Raw genomic sequence first — 21,853 nt, forward strand, 5'->3', positions numbered from 1 at the left:
TTCTTTCCCTCCCACCATCCTCCACATCTACACAATAAGAGCTATTTGATGATTTTTAAGTTCCATTTTGTGTAATTATTATGATAGCCTAGCCAATAACATCAAACTTTTCCTCAGTGAGGAAAAAAAATCTTTTTTTGTGGAAAATGGTTGAAGCACTTCCTGGAAATGGCAGTCTGAGACAGCAGGGGAAGGGGCAGAAGCCAGCTGAATTAATCTCTTGAAAACCAGGAAGAAATGGCTTTCTTTGAGAATGAAACTGAGCTTTTCCATTCTGTTCTGCTGACACCTCTAATGCAGTGTGACTCAGATGATTAAGGCTACCTACTCAATCTGTTTTGACAGAACTTAGGTTATCCGGAATCACATTTATTATGCATGTATGGGTGAGCAAGAATAAGATAGGGAGGAAGGGAGACTGTGGGTATATACACATGGTACCTCATCTTCCCATTGGTTTTGCAGTCTTAGCAAATAGAATCATAGAGTCACAGAATCATAGAGGACCTGGGTTGGAGGGGACCTTAAAGGTCGTCTTGTTAAAATTAGTTTTGTGCAATTGAACAGCCAGTTGGAAGTCTGCTAGTGTATTGAGCAGGGCTGTAGTCAGCCAATGCACTGTTCTACCCAGCCATTCTGTCCACACTGGGGGCCAGCAGCTCCTGATCCCTCTCTAGGGGATTAATGCTATTAATCTTAACTAAGAATTCTGTCTTGTTGCCTTTCAAGACCAGAAAGAGCAGCTCAGACACCATCTAACCTCACGTGTGATATGAGAAACAGAATAGCTGAAAAATAGACATTACCAGGACTGCCAGTGTCCACACAGAAAAAAATGTGTTCTTCCTAATGTTCTGAGAGAAAAAGCACACAGTGTGTCCTTTCAGTGTCTCAAAATTCTCCACACATAAACTTGCTTTCTTCCTGTTAACTCTGAATCCCTTTATTACTTCTAATGACTTGAGAAGCAGATGCAGTTTAGTATCTAGTTTGTTTGTGATGCTTTCATTCTTTGAATTGCTGAACCTGGTTATTTGTGTTCAGTTGTTGGTCACTGAAGTAATGAAATATTTTTTTCAGCTTGAAACTTGTAAAAATAAAAATGTAGAAAACTTGTAGAAATAAAATAAATGCCAAATAATAAATTATTCTGCCCAATTGATAATAAGTTTTTGTCATAGTATTGTTCATAATTTCACACTACCAAGATTTTGATGATGTTCATTCTAGATAGGCACTCAGACATATGAATATAGATATATAAAGCCAGCATCGATTCATGCACTTTTTCAAAAGTGTAATCTTATTTTTTTTCCTATGGGTACAAAGTAAGGTAAATTTAATTTATTGAGGTGAGCCAAATTACCACTAAATCCTTCTGAGATTTTATATGTGTACTTCTGTACATGAGAAATTATTTTATTCTTACGTGATACTACTATCTTGCCATCGCAGTGTCTCATCTAATAGCCAGGACCGTATCTTTTTCAAATGCAGAATGTTTAAAGTTATGTTGATGGTAAAGAGAATAGATATTTAGATACATTCAAGTATTTAGTCTATGCATGTGGTTGCCATGATGCATCAATAATCCAGTTTATTTTAGTTCTTTCCCTTGTTAAAAGAAAAAAAAGTAAAAACAAAACCAACAGAAAATCATGGAAGTTTTTTCTGTTGAGTTCAGTTTGCCAGATTTTTTGTTAGGAACTATGATATTTCAAAGGTTTCTGTCATCTCCCAATCCAGCTCAAAATATAAGACCATTCAATTTTTTTTCTACATTATATATATGCAACATGCATGAAAGATCATAACACGCAGAAACATTTATAATTCTGAAAAATTACAAATCTTCATCTGTTTGTTTAGTTTGGTTTTGGTAACTTGACTTCAGTGAATACAGTATCTGTTAATAAATTATTATTTTGTCTTCTAAAAATTTTGAATTATTTTTTAAATCACTAGATTTCCTCTTTTATCTTTAAAGACTATTGACAATTGTTTATTCTTACATTTTCTCTATAATGTATGTATCTTTTCCACCTTGTAACTCAGCTTAGTTCAGTTTTTGTTAGGTGTTATTTTTAACTTTGTTTCATTCAAATGAGGATATAATACAGTGAGAGCTTCATCCACTGCTGCCACAGCCCCTCTTTCCTTTCCTTGAAATGTAATCCCAGGCATTTGTTTTATTGACTTGAATCCTGAGAAAGTGCATGTTTTGAAAGAACAAAGATTCTGCTCTAGAAGACTTTACTTAATGAAAAATCTAGAGGATTTTCCCCCCCTCTGGCCATTTAACACATGGTTTCCTCACATACACCTTCCATCTTTTCCACTGACACATTGAAAATTACATAGGAAAATACTAATAGAATTTAACTAATGTTTAAATGTTTTTTATATAAAATATTATATAAGAGAAACATTTATTGTGTTTAAAAATCTTTTGAGTTTAGCTATTGATGCTCTTTAAAAAGGAAAAACTCTCATATTGAAGCATAGTTTGAACACCACACTCAGTATAGGGGCCAATGTGAATTTCACTGATAGTTTCAGGCCTTGTTACATAATGTATGTCTTAAGACTCTGAAAATCAATATTTTGGACTTGCTAGGAGGTAGAGAGAAATTCTCAACCAAAAGAATCAGTATTGGTAAAAGAAGGAATACTGGCCAATTGATGGCCATATTATCTTCTTTATCATTAGGAAAATTTCAAGAAATTTCAAGAAATTTCAGTTCTAGATTATGTGCTTCTACTAAAGATAAAAAGCCACCTCTCATTGTTCCTGAAACAGAGAAAAGATTTTGGGCTGCTCTGCATCTTCTTACTCATCTGGGTCAGCCATGGGACTCATGTAAATGCTGTTGGGAAGAGTTATTTGAAAGAAATATGAGATCAAAACTCCCACTTCCTTACTCCCTCCCGGGTCACACATATTTAAGCATGAAAGTAAAGCGTCAGTGCAAAACCTCTGGTGCCTAGAAAGTCCAGGAAGGGTAGGAGAGATTATTTGGTATGTTTGTTAGGAAAGAAAGAGTTTAAATTATGTCTGTAGTGGTAAGAGCAGAGAGGGACCATTCTGGTCTACCAGCTAACCCAGCACAGCTCAGCTGTAAACACCTACATCATTTTCCTTTTTCTGCAGAAAAAGACAAAACTGCTTACTGAGTGCAGTTCTTGGCATACACCTTTTTTCAGACAGTGGCTGAGCACTCTCTGGAAGTGTAGGAATTAGCATAGGCCAAAGCTGTGAAGGCAGTGAACTGACTGACAGAAACCATGAATGAACCTTGTCTAGGAGCCTGTGCAGCCTTACTGGGAAAACAGAGCAAAAGGGAGACAGAATATTAAAAATATCAATATAGACTATAGGCAAGTTTGAAATCAGCTGCGGGGTAAAGAAAATAAGGAAGGATACAGAGTGGGAGGCATTCATCTGAGAAACAGATCTCAGGAACAGGTATTGCTCAGTCATGCATTGTTTAGAAATATGGACAAGAATTCAAAAGTAGTTTTGAGGACTTGTGAATCAGAGCAGGAAGATGATGTGTATGAATGGAGATTGGATACACAAAAATCTTCATAGAAGCCCATGACTGCATTATTTACTTCTGCTCCTGAATAAACATTTTCTGTCTTGCTTCAGTAGACACATGGTTTTACTCATTTTCTTGTTACCATGTATGGTGGACTGTTCAATATACTTCCTAAAAACTGATTTACACTTTCAGATATGAGTCATAAACCAACTTACTTCTATTAGATCTATTTTATGAAGAGAACATGTAGGTTCAAGCTAAACACATTTAAGATCAGGAAATAACTTCTGTGAATGCATAACTGTTATCAGACCCAGCATTCCTGTTTCAAACTTATTGACTATGATTACTAATTACAAATAGAAAAACTACTGCTTGATTTCACCTAACCTTGAATCCTGTGTGCTGTTTTGGATACCACAATATAAGAAAGATAAAACTATTAGACAGCATCCAGAGGAGGGCAACAAAGGTGGTGAAGGGCCTTGAGGAGAAGCCATGTGAGGAGTGGTTGAGGTCACTTGGTCTGTTCAGCCTGGAGGGAAGCCCTCATTGCAGGCTACAGCTTTCTTGTGAGGGGAAGGGGAGGGCAGGCACTGATCTCTGCTCTGTGGTGACCAGTGGCAGGAGCATGGGAATGGCCTGAAGCCAGAGAAGGTTTAGGTAGGGAAATATTCCTCACCCAGAGGGTGTTTGGGCACTGGAACAGGCTCCCCAGGGAAGTGGTCACAGCACCAGCCTGACAGGGTTCAGGAAGTGTGTGGACAATGCACATGGTGTGACTTTTGGGATGGTCCTGAGCCAGGCCAAGAGTTGAACTTAGTGATCCTTGTGGGTCTTTTCCAACTCAGTATATTCTGTGATTTTGGGATTTATTGTTGCAAATGTTAGTAAAGCAACTGAAGCATCAGAAATGTGATGGGTGATGTAATCAACAGTGGGAAAATCACTTTCTGTTTGAAAGTTTATTTAAGAACAAAAAGTACACACATTTCCTTGCCTACCTTCTCATTAATCATTTACTGTGGATAAGAAACCTTAGTAAGCAATTAAAATGGAATTTGTAATAAAAAAATATGTTGTACAGAATGCAGTAGGCAAAAACTACTATAAAGAGATGATCACAAACCATAGATTAGTGATAAAGGCTTCATTTTTTCACCTAGCAACCTTACTCATACCTGCCACTTTTGCAAGCAATCTAAAATAAAAGTTTGTTGATTCTGGGGCTACTATATTGAAATTAATTATACAATTTAGGCTGTTATTGACATTCATAAAATTATAACCAATGACATGAAACATACTGAAACCAAACCAAACTCTCATCTAGATTGGTCATTTCAGTTGTCAGTTTTTTAACTTTCTCCACTTAAAAATTTAATCTATAGGGGTTTTTTTTATTGCATCATTCCTAGAAAGAATGGAAATGATCAGCTGACTATATTTGTTTTCAGTCAATGTTTAATGAAAGGTAGTTACTAGGATTTTCAGATAATTTAAAAATACAAAAAAGGAAATTTTTTTTTGTTATGTAACAACCTAGATAGCAAGTATATAGACAGCAAATAATGTACTCCAAAACTGGTAAGTGTAAAATAAAATAGAGAACAAGGAAATCTCTTTGTTCTCAGTCACACAGGTTTTTCATCACCTCTGTAGCTTAGTGTCCAACCTAATTTTGCTTTGAACTCTTCCTTGCCCAAAAGAGTTTAATATTAGTGGCAGACATCATAGTTTGGAAAACAGAAGGTAGAAGAAATTAAAATCAGCATGTGTATTTTACTTTTCTGTTTAAATGACAATAATTGCAAAATCCCACGTCCTGCAGCCAAGGCTATGGAGCATCAGATGAGAGCATCTTTAGTGTTCCTCTTAGCACCCAAACATAGACATTGGTTTTCACTGCAGCAGATTTATCCCCTGGTCTACAGCTGTTGGTGTTCAGGTACCCTAATGCGTGTTTTAATGCTGTGGGCTGGATAAGGTTTTATTTGAAGGGAAGCAGCACCATCTATTGCAACCTGATAGCTTAGCTCTAGACCATATAAAGACAGACTTGGCCTGAATTCAGTTTTCAACTATTTCTTGCATGCACTTTCATAAATTTGTCCTTGTCCAGCTTCAAATGAGATTAGGATCTCACTTAGTGTATGGTGGTGCAGGGACAGGGCTGTGTTCCATGCATGCACATGTCTAATAAAAAGTCAGCTCTAAGAGACAAAACTGTTTGCAAACTAAGATAATACAATAGCATAAGCCTAGTCCTGAATAACTGTTGCTTTTAAATGACTTGGCTGGAATTTTCATTTCTGAAGTGGGAGGACAGTCAAAAGTTAAGAGCATATTTTACCCAGGTGATACTCTCTCAAAATTTTCTTCCAAAAGCAGCATTAATGTAGGTGTGCAGTACAGTATGTTCTTCTAATAATGACAGTGCTATTGTCATCCATCTATATTTCTGGTTCTTCTCTTTTTTTCAGACTGTCTACAAAGCCTGGCTCTGTTCCCAGTATTTTGAAGTCACACAGTTTCACTGCAGCAACAGAATTCCTTGCAAGCAATACTGTTTGGAGGTTCAAACGAGGTGTCCCTTTATATTACCAGACAATGATGATGTCATCTATGGAGGACTATCAAGTTTCATCTGTACAGGTATAGTATAGAAAAACTAATTTCACTTGTTTTCATAAGTTTAAATGTCATGGATTTGGCTCTAACTCTGCGAGCCTGAAGGTATTCCACATCACAAGGATTTGTTGGAGGTGCTGGAATTTGAGCTCAGCTCTAGTAATGCACAGTTATGATACAGACTGCCAGTCATCAGCTTTACAAAACAAAATTTCTAGAAAAAAATTGTTCTGGTTACTTTTTACACTTAATAATTTGGTGGAGGATTTATTTTACTTCATGTCATGCAATACACAGAGTAAAGAGTTGCATGTCATGCAATATTCAGAAAAAAAAGAGAAAGGTGGATCCCAATTTTAGCATATTCACCTTTGTTTGCCTGCATTCTTATGCCAGATAAATCAAGAATCTGAAGCACAGCATTCAAAGTTGTGCAGCAGCTCTCAGAAAGTGTTTAAGAAAAGATCGTTCACTAGTGAAGAAATTTAAGAATCAGTTGTTCACCTGTGAAGAACTGATTTTGTTTTTTTCCTACTGAGTATGGTTACATTCTATATTTTTTTTTCATTTTAAAAGGCATTGCTATTGTATATCTCAGGTACCACAGATACTGTTTTCAGGAATGGATGGGAGTCGTTCACACAAAATTTCAGCTTATACCAATGTTAACTTCAGATTTCTGGTGCCTAGTCTATCATCGGAGAATCTTGAAGATATTTACTTAAGATATTTACTTGAAGTTACTCAGGCAACTTATTCCCAGTAAATTGATAAAAAAGAATCCCAACACTTAGATCATTTGACACCCTTGTCGAAATACCAGAAATTAAACTGTCTTCACCTCTGAATTAGGGCTCCACTGGAAATCTTGATACTAAATAAGTTGTCTAAGGTAAGCTACTTAAAGCCAGAGTCAATTATAAAAATCCATAAATGTTACACACCACCTCAGATGCAGGCATAAGGATCATGGCAACTCCACCATACACCCTGTGTTTAGATTCAGAGTGATTCTGGTAGCAAGGCATTTACTGGATTATTGTCTTGGATATTAAACATGTTGCACACAATCAAGCAATATCCATCTATATCCAAAAGAAAATATAATGTAAAGTGAGCTTAGTTACAATTTTGAATTTGAATCAATAAGGTGCTTAACACTTCAATGTATTTTTTTTAATTAATAGCCTTCCAATATGTATATGCAGTAAGCAAACAAGTATTATAAATGAGTGTAGAAGTGAGAAACTTAGGAAAATTTTATTTGCCATAGGTACACAATCTATACGTATGTGTGTGCATTCATGTATATGTACATGTACACACACGCATAAACAATGTCAAGAAACCAAACCAATAACAAAAAAAAATCATCTTGGCATGTATTTCACAAAATCTGTTAGGAAATATGTATCCATCTCTTCATTTTCCTAGTATAACTCATAATCCAAATTCCTTCCTAAAGCACAAAAAATAGATGATTTTGAAAAGATTACTGACATAGAAGCTTTAGGGAAGGATTAAACTCATTTTATTGCAGGTATTAATAATGTGGGTATCTGCACATAAACTCTGTGACTAAGCTCTCACTAGAGTCATTGGTGTAGTCAGTAGAGCTGAGAGCCATTTAATTCATCCCAAGCAGGGACCTGCACCTGATGAGAGGACTTGCTCACATTGCTGGCTGTACCCTATTTGCTGTAGCTGATGTTAGTCACCAGGGTTTTACTGCAGACACGTAAAATGAGGGTGACCTAAATCTCATGTCCACTAACAAATATTTGGTTGAACTTTTTGTCCTCTCAAGTCCAAACTCAGCAGCAGCAGAGCAGAGCTTGTATTCACAGACCCAGAGGAGTCAGTATGTTGACCCTAGGGAGTTGTGTGCAAGGGAAGATGTTGAGGACAGGTATGAGGCAGCAATTCGAACTCTGTCTGGAATACCGGCCCATTGTCACCTTTATTAAGCAGCAGCTCACTTTAAGAATGCTTCCTGCCACCAAACAATGAGAAATTAGACTTTAGTCTGCTGTGGAAATAAAGATTTATACCTCTTTGCAGCTTAATGAAAACAAATTTATTTCATGTGAAGTACAGTGAGCTCAACAGCAGACAAAACACTACACCTCACCATAGCTTGTGATAGATAACTTGAAATCCTTTCAAAGAAAAAGAGCTGAAAGAAGGTCACCCATATCTTGAGGGACATCTCCTACTGCACTTTTTGTGAGTTTCTGCCTGGTATACACCTTCTGAGATTTCTAGTTATTGATCTGTCTCTTCATTAGAAAAACACAAAAGAGTTAGGTCAAAAGGTATTTTTATTTAATATTTAGGTGTCAAATAACAAGAACAGGTATACAAGGGATAGCTGATTTTGTTTGGTATTGATTACAGCCCAGAGCTCAGGATGAAGACTAAAACATTACCTGTAATTTTCCAATTGCAGCCAGGTAGAGGTTGGTGTGGCTCCTTGCCCCATGCTGGGGTGTGCTCTGGCAGTAGGAGCTGCCACCTCCCCTTTACTGTCCTTCCGCAGCAGTAAGTCGGAGCACAGAGATCTGCTGGAGATGAGGGCATGGCAGCACTGGTGGATAACAGGGAACCCACACATTTTTAATTTTGTTTTCTTTCAGGCCAGGATTTTTCTGGTGGTCAGGTCTGAAAAAAAAACCTGAAGGTTGTAAAATGAAATAATAACAAGGGTTTTACCCTTTCTTGGAAGGTCCACATGATGAGAAAAGAGCATAGAACTGGCTATTTTTCCCCAAGAAATACAGCAGTCATTGTTATATTTGTCATTAAGTTAAAAAGTAAAAAAATGTAGTTTATAATATGGATTCATACAACCTTTTTGGATATTCCTGAGGACCTCATATAGCATGTTACAAATATTCTAGCCTGAGAATGTCTAGCTTGATCACCTCCAAAGAAGCCATATAATAGGAAAGGGAGAAGGCATGCTGCTCTCATTTTGTATCACCAGAATTTGTCTTTTGTAGAACTGCATATGAGGATGAGGAACAACTGTACTGCAAAATTACTTGAGAAATTAATCAAAACAATCAGAATCACAGTGTAGTTCTGATTATGGAAATACACTATTAGATATAAAGAATTTAGTGTTCCCTTCCTGCCCACTTTCTTCCAGGACATAAAAGGAAAAAAAAATTATCCTTCCTTCAAGTGCTGTGCTGTTACATGCTGGTTTTCAAATTCATTAATACTGAGTGATTTAGTTTAGACCTTTGGACTTCATATCCATATGACTAAGTTTACAGTGGCTTCATCCAGTGTTTCTTTTTACAGCTCAGCTGTCTAGAACTGACCATGCAAACTAGAATCTCATTTGAGGGAGACAACAATAGTTTTCAGGTGTACATACACACACAGAAAATTACAGTGAATTAGTCCTGTGCAAAGTTCCTGGTCAAGGTTTTTAACTGTAAATTCTAAGAAAGCAGTGTTCAAACCAGCAGGATTTTTTTTCTGTTGTAAATGTAGTCATCTCTTCCCTAACTAAATTACGAGATAGGCTACACACCATACTACCTACACTACTCCAACCATTTGGTCTATTAAATTAGATTAGAGACAGAGTGAGGAAAAATCCCTTCAGAGGCACTTAGGTTTAACATGGGATACTCAGCACCAACCTTCATTGTACAGATCTTCTCACATTCCCAAAATTATGTGTTAATACAGACATAGTCTTCTCTGACTGCTTGGAGAAACTGCTGTCCACATGTCAAGTCTGGACCAGTCTAGAGTGCAGGCATGGGGATAACTGTGTTCCTTTCTTTGTAGTGACCATGATTTATGGTCTCTTTGTGTCCTGGGGCATAACAGGGCCCTCACCCAGCATCAAGTCTCAGCTGGAAATCCCTGCCACATACCCGCACTCTTTATCTGTACAATAGATGTCATGACATTTAATGAAGAAGGAGAGATCCTGCTTGAAGGAAAGGAAGGGAATGTAGTGAGCAGCAACAAGGCATCTCTATGTGCTGCATTAACTTCTTACAAAAGTAGCATGACACCCTTTAGTACTTCCAAAGAGCAGTGTCATCAGAACGAGTCTTCTGCCACCAAGAGGAGAATCAAATTTGTCTGTTCTCCTGTGTTGAACAGACTTCTGATGCTTTTCAGTCAGAAGGAGAAAGTAAAGGCAGAGAAGAGGTAAGTAGATGTGTTTCAGGTGCTTTAAATCACTAATATCTTTCAGTTAATATTAATTTAGACTCCTAATTTTATGTGTTCTGATTAACATCTCAGTTGTTTGGAACACAGCGTGAATCAACTTTGGCAAATAACAGTAACATATGTTTATGAGATCCATGCAAAGTAACACTTCCATGGAAACTCTACCTCCTTTAGGGTAAAGAATTCACTGGAAATAAAACTGTCTGTCATGCTTCATAGCACACACTAATGGTTATAAAGACATAGTGAGAATTATAACAAAGAATTCTCATCAATCTATAGAAGGAGCTGGATGACTAACAAAGCTCAGCAAAAGTATTAGGAGAAATTCTGTAAACTGCAGTTTCCTCTCAAGGAGCAGATGTGTGACTGAGTTTCACCAACAGGTTTAGCTGTAGTGTGTCTCTTTCAAAACAGACATCCTGATTTCAGTGCAATTTGAAATGCAATTTTCTTGAGAAAATGTGATATATAGAAAGCAATACTATCTATCTCTTTTGTAGAACAATTCAAGAAGAGAAAATCATTCTGAATTCAATCTGCTCTGTGTAGTTCTTGGCAAATTCAAAAAACCCATATATCTGATCAAAATTCTTCCTCTAAAATGCCTCATAAGAATGTGTCATTTGCCTCCTGTCTGCGCCTCTTAATAGGTCGTAAAATATCAAAATATTAAGCTAACACAGACAGCAGGACAAATCCCTTTTATGTTTGACAGGCATGGTTTAAATCATTACTAGCAACGGATCTGCTTACAGGGAAAATTTGACATGGTTTCTGCAGCAAAATCTGTCAACTAAATAGCTCATCTTTTTGATTCTAGTGTTCTTCTAGTCTTGAATTTGGGGCTTTCCCATATCATAATAGCTTTATTAGCTGTAAATATTCTTATCTTATAATAATGACCCAGACAATTTACTTATTGATATCCCTAAACTTTCTGTGGTGACACAGTACTTAGATATGTATAATCCTTTCCTATCATATCACAATAGTTCATCCTTTTGATCAAAGATTTTACATGTAAAAGCAAAAGTGGAGAGGGACTGGGAAACGACAAATGCTTTCTAGAAGCAAGTTTTCCTGTATCTCAAAACAGTAAAGGTTAAAATTTTCATTTGTATAGTTTTGAGAGTCAGCCATTTACTAATTTTTCTGACTTCCATCAGCTCAGTTTTAGAGGAGTAGCACTCAGTTTTAGGGATTTACACCAGCAGCAGCAAATTGGTCCTATGCATAATTTAGGGAATAAATCCATATATCATAAAGAAGCACTATGAATTCTTCTTGGATGTGGGCACATACACATAAGAAAATGTTTATAAGTTGACTATCTGAAATAATAAGCAACATATAGAAATAAGAAATCTGAAAACACAGCAAATGAGATCTCCAACCCAGATCTCCAAAAATTGGAATTGAGTAATGGAAGTTAGCTTTTTCAAAAGAGCTGAACAACCTTATTCACCAGTTTAAGAATAATTTGTTTGAATAAAGAATATTCAACTTCTTTATTCTTGTTCAATACTCTTCTACATATAATTTTGTTTCATTTTTATAATGTGGAAGGTATAAAATACATGTCTAATCATCCTGATGATGTGTCACAGACACAGCAATTTAGAAACTGAGAAAACCATCTGGATAAGATCAAAAAGTTCTGGCTTCCAGATCAGTTGTAAGCAAGTAGTGAAATCTAGTCATATAATATCTAATGTGTTCTCTTGACTTCCGTAGTTGGAAAATGTTAATACTGAAATCTCAAAAAAAATTCCTCAGAAACAGAAATGCAATGCAGAGTTCTGGCATTCACTGATACAATGATGTCAGTGCTGGATGGATCACTCTTGACAGACATTATTTACTTTGGGCTTCACAATAAAATGGAGTATTCAAAACTTCTGGTATACTACATCCACTTATCTAGTTTCAAGGTCTTTTCCTCAAGCACAAGAAGTTTCATCTATGTCTCAAAAATAATCAGAAATTTATGTGAAAAATGAACACAGGTTAGTGTTTTACAGAAAGCAAGAGGAAAAAGCATAACATATCATAAGATCTGTTTTGTTTCTGCAGCTTCCCAAATACTTATCCAGCAATGACAACACATATATCAACCAGACCAGTTTCCCATAATGCAAAACACTATAGGTCCATAACTCTTTCTGGACAAATAAACCAAGAAGCCAAGTCAGACCACTGCTGCAGATTCAAATCCAGCCACAAGTGTCACACATCCTGACAGTGCTGAGAAGAGTCATAGGAATGCAAACACTGCTTTTACAGGCTGTTTCTGCAACTGCTCAGGCAGAAGCCACTGAAGTCTTTGAATTAGTTGGTCACCTACCTAATCAGCAGACCATGCATGCATCAGCAGTCTTTGTGATTTCAATTTTTGTGTAAGAACTTGCTTGGGCTTTGCTGCTTTTTCCCCAAGGCACATTCCACAAAGTGAATATGATATTCATGCTGTCACTCCTTTTTCTTTCAGTCTGATTCAGCCAAGCAGGACATACAGGATTCATCTATTCATGTCTCCATTAACAATCTCAGTGGAGCCAGTAACTTTAATACTTGCATCAACATTAGTAACACACAGTCCTTATAGATGTAACTTCTGTGCTAATCATCAAAATGTTATCTTCATGTGGAAAAAAACCCTATCTGATTACAAAGACAAGAGAGAGCTTTTACATGGCCTTTTTGAGTGATAGTGTATCTGTCTGGAGAATGGTTTGAAATCAAAAAGTCTCCTGGCAAATTCTAGATCCTTGATTATAATAAAGGTACAATCTTAGTCCATATGGACTAAGATTTCTGCCTGTGGAATATAGCTGACTGCTGAGAAAAAAAATGGGAAATGAAGACACAGAACTGAGAATTTTAAGTAAAAAGTGAAAAGCAAAGTACATTTCAAGCCGATAACAGCTGACTGGTCAGCCTCAGAAATACAGTTAACAATCATCCAAGTAATATAAAATAATGTTGTTTGCAAACTGAGCTATAAAGTCTATAAAGAAAGGTAAAGCCTTGGTGGTTTAGTGGGTACAGATAGTTTTTATTTCTTATACCCATGTATTTAATATTTTAAAAAAAAACAGAAGTCAAACAAAAGGGAGAGAAGCAAATGCACAGGCAGTGGAAGCAAGGACAGGCAACCTTGGAAAAGCATAGAGATGAAATCAGGTTATGTATGGATGGGGCAAGGAAGGTCAAGAGGAGCTGGAACTGAACTTGTCAAGGCATGCAAAGAATAAAAAAAAAGGCTTCTATACATATTAACAAGGAAAGGAAGGCCAAAGAAGGTGTATCCCCATAAACAATGTAGGAAAACTGAGAACAATGCATGAGGAGGAGGCTGAGGTACTCAACATTTTTACCTCAGTCTTGAATGGTAACCTCTCTTCCTTTGTCTTTTAACTGGACAGACAGCAGGATTGGGACTGGAGCAAAAGTCTGTAAGTAAAGATCAGGTTTACTGTAAGTAAAGATAGGTTCACAACCACCTGAGGAGCATGAATGTACATAAGTCTGTGAGACCCAATGAATTACATCCCCAGAGACCCAAGGGAATTTGCTGATGTAGTTGCCAAGCAGCACTCTGTGATATTTAAAAAGTCATGACAATCAGGTCAACTCCCAGGTGACTGGAAAAAGGGGAACATTGAGCCCGTCTTTAAAAAGGGTAAAAGAGTTGATAGGTTAAGGAAGATGCTTGGAATTACAAACCTGTCTGACTCACCTCTGTGGCTGGGAAGATCATGGAACAGATCCTTCTATAAGCTGTGTTAGGGCACATGGAGAACAGGGAGGTGGTTTGAGACAGTCAGCATGGCTTCAACAAGGGTCAATCCTTCCTGATCAACCAAGTCTTCTACAGTGAAGTGTTATTTAATATCGTCATCAATAACTAGATTGAATAGTAAATTTGTGGCTGATACCAAAATGAGTGGAGTGGCTGACACATCTAAAGGATGGGATGGCATCCAGAGAGTCCTAGGCAAGATCAAGAAGTGGGCCCATGGGAATGTCATGACATTTAACAGGACTAAGTACAAGGTGCTTGGGTTGAGTCAACCCCTGATATAAAAAGTGGCTGGGGGATGAACAGATCAAGAGCAGCCCTGCCCGGAAGGATGTGGGAGTGTTGGTAGATGAGAGGCTGGACAGGAGCCAGCAATGTTTGCTCTCAGTGCAGAAAGCCAAATGTGTCCTGGGATGCATCAAAAGCAGCATGGCCAGCAGGGCAAAGGAGGTGACACTGACCCTCTGCTTTGCTATGGTGAGACCTCACTGGAACACCATACCCAGCTCTGGGGTCCTAAGCACAAGAAGGACATCAACCTGTTGGAACAAGTCCAGAGAACAGACACCAAGATGATCAAAGGAATGGAACACTTTTCCTATGAGGAAAGACTAAAAGAACTGTGATTTTTTCACCCTGGAAAAGAAAAGGCTTTGGCTGCCCTAATTGTGGCCTTTCAGGACTTGAAGGGAGCCTGCAAGAAAGATGGAAAAAGACTTTTTAAAAATAGCGAGTGGTGATAGGACAAGGGGCTTTCTAACTGAAAGAGTAGGTTTAGATTAGATATTGAGAAGGAATTTTAGAAAGAAATTCTTTACTGTGAGGGTGGTGAGGAACTGGCACAGGTTGCCCAGCGAAGCTGTGGATTCCGCATCCCTGGAAGCGTTCAAGGCCAAGTTGGATGGGGCTTTGAGCAACCTGATCTAGTGAAGGGTGTCCGTGCACAAAGTAGAGAGGTTGAAACTAGATGATATTTTAAGGTCTCATCCAACCCAAGCGATTCTAAGATTCTATGAATATTTTGATAAAAGAACAAACTAGTTTTTCCTTCTTGATTTTCCAAGTAGATGTAGCCAGCTTACCTAGTTAAGTCACATATTTGTAAACCTCTGACTTAATAGATGGACTAATTAGATCCAAGGGGCAAAAGCTTATGTTTATGGCTACAAAGTGTGTGGTGAAGAATATATGTTACAGTACAAAATGTCTTACTGAATTTATCTTCTACACTGTCATATGAATAGTGGTTCTACAGTTAATTGTTTATCTAATATGTAACTGCAAATTCAAAACCTAAATTCAATTGCTGAATTGAAATAAAGAGGAAATGTAATTTTACATTAAGGAACAAGTTTAATTCATCTCTGAATGTGAAGTTGTCATCAATTTATTTATAATTCAGTAAGTGCATATGAACTATTTAAATACCTTTTGATTGCCAACTTATATACATAGCTTTGATTTCAAAGGAAGTCTGGTTTTTCCAGTAACAAGAAAGGCAGAAAATATAGTCTGAAAAGTAAACAAGCCTCAGTGGGATCAAAGCATTAACCATTCTCTGTGTCTCTTCAATTACTACTAATCATTTGAGCTGCTGCAGTTCACAGAACAAATCACAGCTCCCTGCTTTGGGAGGCACTGCCTGTATGTTGCAATGTTTAAAAACAGACTTATGCACACAAACACCAAAAGATGTGTCTCAGAAAATAAGACTGTTTTATTATGCCTTCAATGAGCAATTGTCCAAAAGTTCCAAAATGCAATAGAATTTCTTAAAGAAAAATGTGATCCTTTCAATTATGATCTAGAGTAAGAATAAATAATTTTCAACCTTTGGAATGCTGCATTAGGTTGCTGACTACAGAAGTGGAAAAATTGGTCAGGTTTAGTGTAGAATAAACTCTGAATATACAGAACATGAAACAAGCTGCTTTCATTCCGATATCTTTAAAAATTTGGTTAAATCCAAAAACAAATTCAACTTTATTTGGACTCAGATATAACATAACAGACAATTGTGTCAGCTATGTAAAAATGTCAATCTAGGCACCTTAATATTCTTAGCATACGTAACACATATTTTGTTTAGTTGCAGATCAGTATTATGGAAGTAGGAACCAAAGCATTCAGGTTTATCATATATTAAGGTGTACTGTTTTTCTTTGCAGGTTATTCACAAAGCGCAAGAAATCTGGTGCCTGGATCTAAGAATGTTACACTTAAATTGCTTTTTGGAAGTAATATTTTTGTTGTGATATTTTTGAGAAAATATAATTCTTGTTCCAAAGAATAAAGCTGCTTTCAAAATCACTATCCTAATATTTCAGCACAGATAGATTTTTTTTTCTTCCCTAGAAAAACCTTGTTCTACCACAAAGTATATTATTTACTGCAGAATTTAATCTAAAATCATTTTAAATGGAGAAAAGGTTTTCTCCAACATTCTTGCCTTTGAACACTAGTTAAATGGCCAGATTAGCTAGACTAACCAAGTAGGTTCTAAACAGCACTGTTTGGAAACTGTTACTGTGATGGAATTTCATTTCCATAGGTTTGAAAATCAAAATAGCCTATATCGTCAGTACATCATTATTTTTTATTTAATTCCTGTCTTTATGTGGTCACATACTAAAAGAACTTCAAGGTCAAAATTTTGTGGAAACATCCTGGGCGATTAGTTCTTACCTCACCATTGGTTGTTACTTCCCAAAAAGGAAGAATTCAAACACCCTTATCATTCAAATATCAATAATTGCTTTTTAATGTTGCTTCTTTACACAGTCGTGCTCAGTGTCATACTTCTGCTGAATGATTTTTGATGCTGTTTCCTGTTTGATGATGCACAGTCCTTCAGCATCTCTGAGTATACAGAATGGCAGGACTTCTGAGGGCCTCAGTCTCAGCCAGAGACATGGATTCAAAAGCTTAGATTAAATGTCGACTGTTCCTTCAAGCTACTACTCCTGCCAATCCTCCTGCCTGGTATTTATTTTTCTTTTGTGTTTACCCTACAGGGCTCTATGAAAACTATCCAACCAATGCAGAACCAGAATGCTGTGATGTCAGATGGGGACTATTATCAGATCATCAACCCAAAGGGACTATAAAAACAAGTGGCTCAACGATGTGTCACAGGACATCGCTCACAGTTTCATCAGCATCAAGACTGTGTAACAGCAGACTTAAACTGTGTGTTCTTGTATTAATTCTCTTACATACAGTACTTACAGTCTCAGCAGCACAGAACTCAACAGGACTGGGCTTTGGAAGCATAACAACTTTGGAAGATAATTCAGCCAATGAGGAATAAAAGAAAGGATTCATCTTACATGATAGAAACACAACAGGCCCGAATTACTACAGTCAAAAAAAGCAAGGACTGAGTGCTTTACCCTCAGATCTCTTCTTGAATGACCTTTTGGGTAAAATGAAAAGAATGGGCCACTACCCAAACAACAAGGACACACAAACACAGCTTTTTATTGACTAAAAGGCTGTTTGGTGACTTACCTTTCTCACACCATTTTATACACTGTGTTTTAATGTTTGGAGTTTCTTTTTTTTTGTTTGTTTTTTGCACTTGTTAATACAGGATTTTATTTTTGGGACAGTTTCTCAAAGCTAAATTAAGTCTTTTCTCTGTCGATATATTTCTAGTCATTGTGTGTGTTCATCTGATAGTTCTGTCTTTTATGTCTTGTCAGTTTCTATTAGAGGAATGACTGCTATGATTTCATGACATAGCAAAAAAAAACAGGAAAAAAAAAAGAAAAAAAAAAGAAAAAACAACAAAAAACCCCAAAAAACCCACAAAAAAACCCCAATAAAAACCCACAAAAAGAACAATAAAATGAAATTTAACCAAAAAAGAGAAAAATAAGAAGAAAAAGAAAAGGAAAAAAAAAAAGCAACCACAAAAAGAACCCCAAACAAACCTTACTGTCCTCTTATACATGGGAACCATTCATCTCCTTTCCCTTTCCCATCTCCCGTCACAGACAACATACATTTGCTTCTGTCTGTGTAATCACAATGAATGGGTACACAATTCCAGTGTGCCTCTGCCACTGTTGCACAAAACAGTTGACTGAGCAAACCCAAAAGGAGCATGAAGGGGGTTCCTTTTAGCTGAAAAAAAAAAAACCAAGTGCTCTCCTTACAAGGTGGGATCGGACAGTTAAAAAGTATAAAGAAATATATAACAAACTGTTGCTCCAATACCCGTTTTGAAGAAGTCCAGTCCTTTCTCACTGGTCAGTTGAACAGGAGCAGCCTTTTCTAGATATGTTAAGTAAAACCAGTTATGCTCAGCAAGTTGAATAGTTGGGAAGCCTTCATATTGGAGGTGAAGGATTGACATTCATTGTGAATCATGTTTTGAGTTCTCCTGCTGTCACATAACCAGCAGCTTTCCATAACAAATGGGAGCCAAGACCTTCCAAAATTCAACTCTTTTTGTCACAACAAAATTACGCTAGAAGTCTTTTAACATCAACAATACAAATTATCTCCTTGGTTTGATTGCATTGTTTTTCTATTACCTACATGTTGTTGAAAGTAACTCTAGTTTATTAAGGATGCACAAGAATGTGTTAGCACAGATAAAGAAACTATTTTTTTTTTAATATATAAGACAACCGTTTTCATAAATGTGCAATAAAAACAGTAAATATATACTAGGATATGAGTAGTCAAGAGAAAAGATTGTAATATGATTGCTGGTTTTTCGTTGTTTGGGGTGGTTTTGGATTTGTTTACTTTTATTTTTGTGGGAACATTTCACCTGCTGAGTGTATGAGAATTTGCTTTTTAAAAAGGCTTTTTAGAGTTTACAGTAGAATCAACGGAAGGAAAAGTTAATAAGGGCTGTTTTTAAAAACTTTACATTCCTTCCTATTCTCTAACTACACTTGGGAAGTGCACTTTAGAGATGTTTGCTGTGTAGCTGGGAAATGAAGGAAAACTATAGAAAGTGTTCTCTTAGGAAATAAAATATAGTTACCTACTTTCTAGCTATGAAATACCCCTTGATAAATATTAATGTTGTAAGAACATTTAATCACTGGTGCATAATGCGTTTTTGTATACAATTCACGGTCTGTTAAATTCTGGAGAAAAACAAAAAGAAGATAACCATGCTGCTTAAGCGGTTCAAGATGCACATGTTAAGCTGCGAAGCTCAAATATTTTGCAAGAGTATTTGTTTTAATAGTGTTTTGCTACAACCTGGACTGAGGAGCCTAAAACGATCTTGTGCAAATATGACAACAAAAAAAGCACCAGCTAATGCAAAATTCTTCAGCACTGGTTTGTTTCTATAATTCCTCCCTTCCCTTCCTTGCACATGCTATATTTTGTTCAATAAAACATGGTGCTTTATTATTTATTTTCTTTTCTGTTAGAGGCACATGTATTAATTACAATGAATTGATGCAAAATTGGGGGAAAATGTAGAAATGCAAAAGAAAAAGCCTTAACTAATGGTAGAATGTAGACTTTTGAAGGACAGAAATGTTATTGAAAAGTGATGGAGCAATAACTGGGCAGTGCTCTGGTACTGTACAACAGCTGATGAGTCACACTACTGAGAAAGCTCTTACTAGGTGAGCTCTTGTTCAACTGACCTCTTAATTCTAGTAAGTGTACGTGGTCAGTAAACAGTTTGTTATAACCTTTATCTACCTCTGCTGTGCAAAGGCCATCCAACATCCATTTCTGTGATGTTCCTCATGGTTTTTTGTTCACACCATTACTCACTGTCATCTATTTTTACACCATACCAATACAGTACCTAGTCCAGTTCATCTCTATTGAATTGGCACCTCAAGAAGAGTTTTTATTATTTCTCTTTTTCTTCATGGTGAATTAATGTAGAGCTCTATCCTTAAGGTATTTTATTTCATCTTTTCTGCTCTTCTTCATTCTTCATCACTTATTTTTCTATAAAAATGTTTTCAAGTGGTGTCAGTGAAAAATGACTCCTCCACTGCTTGGCTACACTCAGTCATGTGTCATACAATATGAGAGAGACAGGAGGAAAAACAGTGACAACAACATCACATGCGTAATGTAGCCTAATTAAACTTGGGGAAAATGAAGCAGAAAACAATTACAGACTTTCAATTACAAGTACAAGATGTAATAAATCCACCCCTCTCTCCCTACCTGGAGTTAGTGCCTGCAGTTCAATGGTCTGTGAATTTTCTCTGTCATCTTTTTGAGGTCTATTTCTTTAATTTCTGAAACAAAGAGTCATGTTGCAGTTGAATACTGCTGGGGTATCTGTTGCCATTTTCACTCTAGCAGTGTGGTAAGCAGCTTCTCTTGGTGGTACCTGGGACATCAGGAGTAGACAAAGACTCTTCTATGAAGTTAAGCAACATGTAATCATGTATGATGCAAAATTCCATCCCATCCATTCTTCATTCGTAATAGTTTTCCTGGCACAAACTTAAGCATGCTTGATATTGTGCGCATATTACTTTTTTTCAGAATAAATTTGCATCTTGCCACTGCTATAACTGCCATCTTGTTCCATTTCTCCTTGTACTGTATGCCTAATACATACATGATAAAGAGCTGGCTTAACAAAGAAGTAATACTAAAATCTTCCTGCAAATGACTGATGAGAAGAAAAAGAAAAAAAGAATATTTATTTTATGATCATATGGAAAAAATTAATTTCCCATGTCTTTTTATCGTCTTATTTTCTGCAATAGGGAAAATGCAGATTTTGTGCAATATGTTAATACTGCTAAGCCAAATGTCATATAACATAACCAGAGCTATGTTATTCCTTATTGCATTTGCATTCAGTAATACAGTATATTGATGCTTTTCTTTCATTAAAGAGACAGTATCTTTTTTCTTTTTTTTTTTTTTTTTTAATATAGAAGGTGAAGGCTGTCCTTCTGCACACCATAATTTTAAGACAAAAAACCAACAAAATGCTAGAGTGAAGTTTTAGTTATATAAATGATGAAACCAAGCCATCAGCTGCCAAAGAATCTGTGGAACAATAGTTACAAACCAAACAAAGATATTTCTTCTTGAGGGTTAAAAATAATTTTATTCTGCAAGATTAAAGAAGAAAGAATAAAAGAATAAGAGCTGTACATCAAACAGCAGAGACAGCAGGTGTCATTAGGTACATATTGTGACTCTCAGCTTATATAGTTATACTCCTCTATTAAAGAGTGAGAGACAAAGCATTGTCTTCTGCTCTCTCTGTATTTGTTATGATAATGAATGTCCTTTTTGTAAGCGTTGCCTCTCTGCACAGAAGATACCTGCCTATCATGAGAGCTGAAGATAGTACATGCGCACAAATTTGCGCAGGGAAACCTGTCTTGAGTGACTATTCAAAGCACAAGCAAAACTCATTTGTGGAGTGGACCTAGTTTTTAGGAAATTTCAAGACACATGTGAAGAGTCACCTAAGCAAGGGGTCTGTGAAGGTGCCTGGTTCTTACTGCAGCTTTGTCAGTATGTCCCATCTGTGTCACAGCCCCATGATAAGCCCTGCCCAGGCAGGCTTCAAGCTGAGCTCAGAGTCATGCTGACTTCAGTGAGCTTTGATACATGGAGAGGCATGCACCCATAAAAAATTCATGGTAGCACATATGTCTCAATTTGCTGTCCCATAATCTTTACTCAGGAATTGCTCATG

General features: G+C 36.7%; 1 protein-coding gene across 1 annotated transcript in view; it reads left to right on the top strand.

Moving 5' to 3' along the window:
* NALF1 (NALCN channel auxiliary factor 1) overlaps positions 1 to 20,701 on the top strand; it is a 434,728-nt gene extending 414,027 nt beyond the window's left edge. Inside the window, exons 2-3 of the mRNA XM_086880733.1 lie at positions 6,029 to 6,200; positions 17,199 to 20,701. Coding sequence (XP_086736859.1) covers positions 6,029 to 6,200; positions 17,199 to 17,494 — 468 coding nt within the window. The 3' untranslated portion in view covers positions 17,495 to 20,701. The remainder of the gene's footprint in view (positions 1 to 6,028; positions 6,201 to 17,198) is intronic.
* Positions 20,702 to 21,853: the final 1,152 nt, after the last annotated feature.

The sequence above is a fragment of the Cyanistes caeruleus genome, chromosome 3, assembly GCF_971803275.1.
Source record: "Cyanistes caeruleus chromosome 3, bCyaCae1.hap1.1, whole genome shotgun sequence".
NCBI lineage: Eukaryota > Metazoa > Chordata > Aves > Passeriformes > Paridae > Cyanistes > Cyanistes caeruleus.